Source organism: Penaeus japonicus, unplaced genomic scaffold, assembly GCF_977035675.1.
Source record: "Penaeus japonicus unplaced genomic scaffold, GWHDUDI00000001_assembly GWHDUDI00000037, whole genome shotgun sequence".
Lineage (NCBI taxonomy): Eukaryota > Metazoa > Arthropoda > Malacostraca > Decapoda > Penaeidae > Penaeus > Penaeus japonicus.
The window spans coordinates 18,422,882-18,432,881 of NW_028234439.1; the positions used below are offsets into that span (position 1 = coordinate 18,422,882).

At 49.0% G+C, this 10,000-nt stretch overlaps 1 protein-coding gene across 1 annotated transcript in view; it reads right to left on the reverse strand.

Moving 5' to 3' along the window:
- The window catches only part of Piezo (piezo type mechanosensitive ion channel component), a gene marked incomplete in the record, with an annotated part of 118,198 nt that overhangs the window by 6,173 nt on the left and 102,025 nt on the right, over window positions 1-10,000 (reverse strand). Inside the window, 8 exon segments of the mRNA XM_086532682.1 lie at window positions 770-1,017; window positions 2,954-3,080; window positions 5,953-6,111; window positions 6,482-6,543; window positions 7,150-7,302; window positions 7,964-8,111; window positions 8,457-9,464; window positions 9,785-9,948. Of these exon segments, the coding sequence (XP_086388808.1) occupies window positions 770-1,017; window positions 2,954-3,080; window positions 5,953-6,111; window positions 6,482-6,543; window positions 7,150-7,302; window positions 7,964-8,111; window positions 8,457-9,464; window positions 9,785-9,948 (2,069 nt within the window).

A 10,000-nucleotide genomic window follows, 5' to 3' on the forward strand; every position in this document is an offset into this window, starting at 1 on the left:
GACTGATTGGTTGATTTATTGATTGATTGATTAGATAGATAGATAGATAGATGGATAGATAGATAGATAGGCAGATTAATAGTATATAGATTGATAGACAGAACAATACGCAGATGTTTATATATATATATATATATATATATATATATATATATATAATATATATATATATATATATATATATATATATATATATATATATATAAATGTGTGTGTGTGTGTGTGTGTGTGTGTGTGTTTTATCGGGAATAATAGTCGTTCATGGAGTGTATAGCAGTGTATTGATAGATAGATAAATAGATAAATATATAGGTAGAGGAAAACAAAAATAAAACCAAGAAGACAACAAAGAAAAGAAAAAAAAACGTAAACAAAGGTCAAAGGTCAGGATATAAAAATAAATAATAATGACGAAGATGAAGAAGAAGAAGAAAAAGAGAAGAAAAAGGCGAAGACGAAGAAGAAGAAGACGGAGAAGAAAAGAAGAAGAACTAGGAAATGAAAAAGAAAAAGAAGAAGAAAGCGGCGAAGAAGAAGTAGGAGACGAAGACGAAGAAGAAGATGACGAAGAACAAGAAGAAGACGAAGAAGAAAAAAGAAGAAGACGAAGAAGATGAACTAAAAAGAGGGGAAAAAAAGTAAAAGAAGAAAAGGAAGAAAAAAAAAAAAGATAAAAAACAAACCTACCTTCAAAATACTCCCCCCCCCCAAAAAAAAAAGCTAAAAAAAGACAAAAAAAAAACACAAAACCAAACTCAGAGTCCCCTACGTGTAAAGCGACTGCTGTTGCGCCGTCATTCGGAAGATCGGCTGGTAGGCGCCGATGCTAATCTCCACCGTGACGTCATACGGAGGATTAGGCTGACCCACGGTGTTGCTGAGGGCGAACAGCACCAGAGGGAACCAGATGAGTGCAATCACGCCCAGGAGAGCGCAGCCGCCCATCCCGTATTTGATGATTTTCCGCTTGCTCTCGCCACGCCCTTGTGGGTATTCGTCCTCGGCGCGACGCTCACACTGCGGAGGTGGAGGGGGATGTTGAGGTGGATTTTGAGGTGGATTTTGAGGTGGATTTTGAGGTAGATGTTGAGGTGGGTTTTGAGGTTGTGCGTTGGGCTAGGGGGCTGTGGAGGGGTGGGGAAGGGTGGGTAGGGGTTATGGAGGGGTGAGGTGGATGTTGAGGTGGATTTTGAGGTGGATGTTGGGGTGGGTTTTGAGGTGGATGTTGGGGTGGATGTTGAGGTGGATGTTAAGGTGGATGTTGAGGTGGATGTTGGGGTGGATGTTGGGGTGGATTTTGAGGTTGGTTTTGAGGTGGATTTTGAGGTTGCGTTGGGTTAGGGGGCTGTGGAGGGGTGGAGGTGGATGTTCAGGTGGATGTTGGGGTGGATTTTGAGGTGGATTTTGAGGTGGATTTTGAGGTGGATGTTAAGGTGGATGTTGAGGTGGATGTTGGGGTGGATGTTGGGGTGGATTTTGAGGTGGATTTTGAGGTTGGTTTTGAGGTGGATTTTGAGGTTGCGTTGGGTTAGGGGGCTGTGGAGGGGTGGAGGTGGAGTTCAGGTGGATTTTGAGGTGGATGTTGAGGTGGATTTTGAGGAGGATGTTGGGGTGGATTTTGAGGTGGATGTTGAGGTGGGTTTTGAGGTTGTGCGTTGGGTTAGGGGGCTGTGGAGGGGTGGAGGTGGATGTTGAGGTGGATGTTGAGGTTGTGCGTTGGGTTAGAGGGCTGTGGAGGGGTGGGGAAGGGTGGGGAGGGGTTATGGAGGGGTGAGGTGGAGGTGGAGGTGGATGTTGAGGTTGTGCGTTGGGTTAGAGGGCTGTGGAGGGGTGGGGAGGGGTTATGGAGGGGTGAGGTGGAGGTGGAGGTGGAGGTGGATGTTGAGGTTGTGCGTTGGGTTAGAGGGCTGTGGAGGGGTGGGGAAGGGTGGGTAGGGGTTATGGAGGGGTGAGGTGGATGTTGAGGTGGATTTTGAGGTGGATGTTGAGGTGGATGTCGAGGTTGTGCGTTGGGTTAGGGGGCTGTGGAGGGGTGGGGAGGGGTTATGGAGGGGTGAGGTGGAGGTGGAGGTGGATGTTGAGGTGGATTTTGAGGTGGATGTTGAGGTGGGTTTTGAGGTTGTGCGTTGGGTTAGGGGCTGTGGAGGGGTGGGGAAGGGTGGAGAGGGGTTATGGAGGGGTGAGGTGGAGGTGGAGGGGGATGTTGAGGTGGATTTTGAGGTGGATGTTGAGGTGGATTTTGAGGTGGATTTTGAGGTGGATGTTGGGGTGGATTTTGAGGTGGATGTTGAGGTGGGTTTTGAGGTGGATGTTGAGGTGGATTTTGAGGTGGATTTTGAGGTTGTGTGTTGGGTTAGGGGGCTGTGGAGGGGTGGGGAAGGGTGTGGAGGGGTTATGGAGGGGTGAGGAAGGGTGGAGAGGGATGGGGAGGGGTTATGGAGGGGTGAGGAAGGGTGGAGAGGGATGGGGAGGGGTTATGGAGGGGTGGGAAGGGGTGAGGAGGGTTGAAAAGAGAAGGGGGAGAGGTGGAGTGCCAAATGGAATTGGAAATTGAGGCAGTTAATATAGCCAGTGTCATGTTTTAGCGCTATTATCTTTGCTTAGGCAGTAGTGGGAAGGGGCGGGGTGGGGGGAGGGGGATGGGAAGGGGGGAGGATGATGAGACTGGAGTCTGTGTGTGTGTGTGTGTGTGTGTGTGTGTGTGTGTGTGTGTGTGTGTGTGTGTGTGTGTGTGTGTGTGTGTGTGTGTGTACGTGTGTGAGTGTGTGTGTGTGTGCATGCATACTGTATATACTGAATATACTGAAATATACAATCAATTCTTCCCTTTTTTCTCTCCCTCCCTCCCTCCCTCCCTCCTCCCTCCTCCCTCCTTCCTTCTTTCCCTCCCTCCCTCCCTCCCTCCTTCCCTCCCTTCCCTCCCTCCCTCCCTCCTTCCTTCCTTCCTTCTCACCTTAATCTGGAAGATATGTGAGAAGATGTCCTCCATTTTGACCCAGTCGCTAAGGTTCATGCTCGTGTCCGTCCAGATCCAGTCCATAAGCGTCCGCAGTTCGAAGAGGAATGGCACGTTCATAAACCTGCGTCGAGAGACCCGTGGGTTATATAGGAATTGATGAGTGGGATGATAGGTGGAGAGACCCGTGGGTTATATAGGAATTGGTGAGTGAGATGATAGGTGGAGAGACCCGTGGGTTATATAGGAATTGGTGAGTGAGATGATAGGTGGAGAGACCCGTGGGTTATATAGGAATTGATGAGTGAGATGATAGGTGGAGAGACCCGTGGGTTATATAGGAATACATAAATGAGAGGACTGATGAAGAGACCCGTGGGTTATATAGGAATTGGTGAGTGAGAGGATAGATGAAGAGACCCGTGGGTTATATAGGAATTGGTGAGTGGGATGATAGGTGGAGAGACCCGTGGGTTATATAGGAATACATAAATGAGAGGACTGATGAAGAGACCCGTGGGTTATATAGGAAATGGTGAGTGAGAGGATAGATGAAGAGACCCGTGGGTTATATAGGAATTGGTGAGTGAGATGATAGGTGGAGAGACCCGTGGGTTAAATTGGAATTGGTGAGTGAGAGGATAGATGAAGAGACCCGTGGGTTAAATTGGAATTAGTGAGTGAGATGATAGGTGGAGAGACCCGTGGGTTAAATTGGAATTGGTGAGTGAGAGGATAAGCGAAGAGACCCGTGGGTTATATAGGAATTGGTGAGTGAGAGGATAAGCGAAGAGACCCGTGGGTTATATAGGAATTGGTGAGTGAGATGATGGGTGGAGAGACCCGTGGGTTAAATTGGAATTAGTGAGTGAGATGATAGGTGGAGAGACCCGTGGGTTATATAGGAATTGGTGAGTGAGATGATGGGTGGAGAGACCCGTGGGTTAAATTGGAATTAGTGAGTGAGATGATAGGTGGAGAGACCCGTGGGTTATATAGGAATTGGTGAGTGAGATGATGGGTGGAGAGACCCGTGGGTTAAATTGGAATTGGTGAGTGAGATGATAGGGGGAGAGACCCGTGGGTTATATAGGAATTGATGAGTGAGATGATGGGTGGAGAGACCCGTGGGTTATATAGGAATTGATGAGTGGGATGATAGGTGGAGAGACCCGTGGGTTATATAGGAATTGGTGAGTGAGAGGATAAGCGAAGAGACCCGTGGGTTATATAGGAATTGATGAGTGAGATGATGGGTGGAGAGACCCGTGGGTTATATAGGAATTGATGAGTGAGATGATGGGTGGAGAGACCCGTGGGTTATATAGGAATTGATGAGTGGGATGATAGGTGGAGAGACCCGTGGGTTATATAGGAATTGGTGAGTGAGAGGATAAGCGAAGAGACCCGTGGGTTATATAGGAATTGGTGAGTGAGATGATGGGTGGAGAGACCCGTGGGTTATATAGGAATTGATGAGTGAGATGATAGGCGAAGAGACCCGTGGGTTATATAGGAATTGATGAGTGAGAGGATAGGTGGAGAGACCCGTGGGTTATATAGGAATTGGTGAGTGAGAGGATAAGCGAAGAGACCCGTGGGTTATATAGGAATTGGTGAGTGAGATGATGGGTGGAGAGACCCGTGGGTTATATAGGAATTGATGAGTGAGATGATAGGCGAAGAGACCCGTGGGTTATATAGGAATTGGTGAGTGAGAGGATAGGTGGAGAGACCCGTGGGTTATATAGGAATTGATGAGTGAGAGGATAGGTGGAGAGACCCGTGGGTTATATAGGAATTGGTGAGTGAGATGATGGGTGGAGAGACCCTTGAGTTATATAGGATAGATGAAGAGACCCGTGGGTTATATAGGATAGATGAAGAGACCCGTGGGTTATATAGGATAGATGAAGAGACCCGTGGGTTATATAGGAATTGGTGAGTGAGAGGATAGGTGGAGAGACCCGTGGGTTATATAGGAATTGGTGAGTGAGATGATAGGTGGAGAGACCCTTGGGTTATATAGGAATTGATGAGTGAGATGATAGGTGGAGAGACCCGTGGAATTGATGAATGAGATGAGAGGCGAAGGGATCCGTGGTTTATATAGGAATTGGTGAGTGAGATGATAGGTGGAGAGACCCGTGGGTTATATAGGAATACATAAATGAGAGGATTGATGAAGAGACCCGTGGGTTAAATTGGAATACATGAATGATATGATAGATGAAGAGCCCCGTGGGTTAAACAGGAATAAATTAATGATATAATAAATGAAGAGACCCGTGGGTTATTGCGGAATTAATGAATGAGAAGATATATGAAGAGATCCGTGGGATAAATTGGAATACATGAATGAGAGGATAGAGGAAGAGACCGGTGGGTTATGTAGAAATTGATGAATGAGAGGATAGAGGAAGAGACCCGTGGGTTAAATTGGAATACATGAATGAGAGGATAGAGGAAGAGACCGGTGGGTTATGTAGAAATTGATGAATGAGAGGATAGAGGAAGAGACCCGTGGGTTAAATTGGAATACATGAATGAGAGGATAGAGGAAGAGACCGGTGGGTTATGTAGAAATTGATGAATGAGAGGATAGAGGAAGAGACCCGTGGGTTAAATTGGAATACATGAATGAGAGGATAGAGGAAGAGACCGGTGGGTTATGTAGAAATTGATGAATGAGAGGATAGAGGAAGAGACCCGTGGGTTAAACATAAAGAGATAAAGGAAACAACAGACGACGTGACCCTCGGGTTAAAGAGCAAAATTAAACTTAAATAGACGAAGAAACCCATGAGTTAGATAGAAAAAAAGAAAAAAAAGATAGACGAAGAGACCCATGGGCTAAACCAAAAAAATTCCCTTTGATCCAACCACTTAAATAATAATAATAATAATAATAATAATAATAATAACAATAATAATAATAATAATAATAATAATAATGATAATAATAATAATAATAATAATAATATCTTCCAACTCACATTCGAAAGGCGAAGAGATTGACGTAATTGTACTGTTTGCAGAGGAAGTTCCCGAGGATTCTGGTCGGGTACCCGCATCGGATCTGGTAGGCGGATAGCAGGAGGTTGAGGCACTTAACCATGTACCAGATCTGAGGCGGGGGCTTCGCGTTGAATTCCCTGTGGGGGTAGGGGGGTTAGTTAGAAAGTCTGTGTGTTTATTTATTTATTTATTTATCTATTTCTCCTCCTCCTCCTCCTCCTGCTGCTCCTGCTCCTGCTCCTTCCCTTCCTACTCCTCCTCCTCCTCCTCCTTCTCCTCCTTCCCCATCCCCCCTTCTTCCTCCTCCTCCTCCTCTTCCTCCTCCCCATCCCCCTCCACCCCTCTTCCTCCTCCTCCCCCTCCCCCTCCTCCTCCTCCTCCTCGTCCTCCCCCCTTCCCCCCCCTTCCTCCTCCTCCACCTCCTCCTCCTCCTCCTCCTCCTCCCCCTCCTCCTCCTCCTCCTCCTCCTCCTCCTCCTCCTCCTCCTTCCCACTCGCACGCACTCACCTCTCCGTCACCGCCGGCAGAATGAAGAACATCCAGACATGAATGCCGAAGGTTAAGGCGACCTGGAAGTAAGAAAAAGGAACATTTTTAATTCATTTATTTTCCCCAACTTATTTCTCTTTCTTATTTCTCTCTTTCTTTCTTTTTTTTTATTCTTTTATTATTATTATTATTATTATTTTAGTCTTTGTGGATTTGTTTATTCTTTTCTTTTTTATTAGAGAATAGAAGGAAAAAAGTAATGTGATGATAATCCTACCCCCCCCTCCCATCCCATTCCCCAGCTCCTCACCACCTCACCCTAAAGCCAGTACCCCCCTCCCCCGCCCCCATCTCCCTCCCTCGCATAATCTTCCCCAAAACTCTGACCCAAAACCCAAACCAAACCCCTTCCCAACCTCACCCCACCTTCCCAACCCCACCTCACCCTCCCAAACCCCCCTCTCCCCGCCCCACCCTACCCTCTCAAACCCCACTCTCTCCCCCACCCCCAACCAACCATCCAACCCTCCTCCCCCCACTCCCACCCCCACCTCACCCTCCCCCACTCCCCTCTCCCCACCCCCATCCTCCCCCACCCCCTCCTCCCTCCCACCCACCCACCAACCCACACCCCCCTTTAAAAGATAAATAAATAAATAAATAAATAAAAATAAAAGGTCCCTCACCTGGAATATCAGCTTCCCGAGGATGAACTTCCTGAGGAACAGCGCCCGGTCGACGATGATGAGGCCGAACTGGAGGATGAGCATGACGAGGAAGGGCACGGGCACCCGGTTGTCCTCCAGGTATGCGCTCACGCCCCCGTCGCCTTGCTGGGTCTGAGGGCGGGGAGGGAGGGAAGGGGGGAGGGGGGAGGGAGAGGGTATGATTAGAGGGGTTATGTTTGGGGTATGTTTTGGGTTGGTGGGTATATTGGGGTGGGTATGTGGGGTATGTTTTGGCTGGGTTGGTGTGGGTATAGTGTGTTCTCTAGACCTATGCAGTGACAACCTACAAGAACAGTTGGTTGGTTGCTATGTTTGGTTGATTAAGGTGAGTCTTGGGTGGATGGCATATTTTGATGGGTATTTTAGGTGAACATTTTTGGTTGGTTGGTATGTTTTGGATGGTTGGTATATTGGAAGGGAATGTTATCCTTCTCTCTCTTTCTCTCTCTTTGTCTTTCTCTCTCTCTTTGTCTTTCTCTCTCTCTCTTTGTCTTTTTCTCTCTCTTTCTCTTTCTCTTTCTCTCTCTCTTTGTCTTTCTCTCTGTCTCTTTGTCTTTCTCTCTGTCTCTTTCTCTTTCTCTTTCTCTCTCTCTCTCTCCTTCTTACCTTTTCTCTTTTTCCCTCTTTCTATTTCTCTCTTTCTCTCTTTTTATTTCTCTCTCTCACCCTCTGTCTCTCCCTTCTCTATCTCTTTCACCCTCTCTCTCTCTCACCCTCTATCTCTCCCCCCCCCCCCCCATCAAACGAATAAAACCCAACCCAACCAACTTACGCCAAAAGCCGAGAAGCCGAAAATGAGAACGAAGAAGTTGAAGAAGTCACAGAAGAACATGTAGGCGTAGACGTCGACGGACACCTGGTACTCGGGGTGAAGCAGAGCCGTAATGAAGCCTCGAACTTTCCCAACCACGTGGTCCGCCCTGGAGGATGGAACGCGGGGGTGGCAGCTTTTGAATGTGGAAATTTGTGGGGTGTGCATCTTTTTATATATCTTTTTTTTATCATTTGATTTATTTATCTATATTTTTTTTTTCCGGGGGGGGGGTGAATTAAATTGGGTCTATTGGTTTTCTACCTTCTTCCTTTTTCTTAGAATTTAGAATTTAGGAAGGGGATGAAGTGATACACCTCAAACGAAATTAAGATGTTGAGATATTCCAATACCGTGAGGTGGAAATGTGTAACCTATTAGATAAGGTCTAAGGAAGTATAAGTACAAGTATAAGAAATTATTTCTAGTACACGCAGAGCGCCCCTAAACTCACCCTCCTTTGGCCAACTTGGGGAGCTGCTGGATGTTCTCCTTGACCTCCTCGAAGTCCGGCTTCTGGAAGTCCTTGAGCGCCTGCAGGTTGCACGCCGCGCAGGTCACGTGGACGGACTCCGAGGCCTGGGACTGCGAGAGGTGCGTGCAGTGCGACGTCGTGGAGAGCGGCCTGTCGTTGAAGGACACGCGGGATCCCTCCGAGAGATGCCTTCGGTGCGCCCTCCTTGCCGCCAGCGAGGAAGCCCTGAGGTTGAGGCTTCCGGGCGGCTGCGAGCAGACGGAGGGGTGGCGCCCGTACGACTGGCACGGCGACCACGTCCGGCGGTAGGCGACGACCTCGCTGCCCGAGCGGTGGCGCGCGCCGGGGCGGGGCATGTCCAGGTCGAAGCGCGTCTGCACGGCGCGCCCGTCCTCCGACAGCTGCCGGTAGTGCCTCGGGGGCGACGCCGCGGGCAGGGGCTCGGACGCGCGGGACAGGAGCGAGTCGTCGTTGACGTTGAGCAGGAGCGAGTTTTCCTCCTCGTCCTCGCGCTCCTCCTCGTGCTCCATCAGGGTGAGCGAGCTCTCCTTGGTGGTCGTCGGGAGCGAGCTCTCGCGCGTGTGCGACGGCAGCGACGTGTCCCTCGTGGTCGACTGCAGGGAACTGTCTCTCGCGTTGGACGACGACGAGGCATCCTTCAGCTCCTTCAGGTTGAGCGAGCTGTCCTTCGTGTCTTTGGACGTCAGCGAACTCTCCCTCGTGTCCTTCGAGAGCAGCGACGTGTCCTTGGTGTAGGAGAGGGTGGACCCGTCTCCGGAGTGGGAGTTGGAGCTGTCCTCCTTGCACGTGGTCCACGAGGCAGAGGACTCCGTGGGCTTCCTACAGGGGATGGGCTGCACGGACGAGGACGTGCGGGACTGCGTGAAGGAGGACTGCGAGGAGCTGCGCGACGGCGACGAGTGGGCGCTGGCGGTGGGCGTCGTGTCCGAGGACTCCTTCCACAGACCCAGACTCTTCAACATGAACCTGCAAGAAAGGGTTAATTTTGTCGGTATATGCCCAGGATTTAAGGAAATTATATAAAGATTATAAACCCATTAAAGAATCCATTCATTTTACGTATCAAAAAGAAAACATAAAACGTTAAGGAACACGAACATTAAGGATCGAATAAAACCAACACGGAAACCGCAAACAACAAAATACTAGAACAACAACAGCTACTAAGTACACACACAGACTCCCCCTTCCATCCCCCCTCCCTCCTTCCCCCCTCCTTCCCCATCCCCCCTCCTCCCACCCCCTCATCCCCATCCCCCAACACCCACGACCTGCCCCTCCCCGACCTGTGGAAGAAGACGACCAGGAGCAGTGCCAGGTCGTAGACGGCGTAGCGGTCCTTCTTCTCGACGCCGATGATACGAGGGGGCCAAAAGGGGGCGTTGAGGCGCGCGACCTGATTCCAGGGGAAGAAGTCGAACTGGAACAGGTACTTCACAACCACGATGACCTGGAAGGGGGAGAGTTTTTGGAGGGATTGTTAGCCATCTTAAAGGATTTTC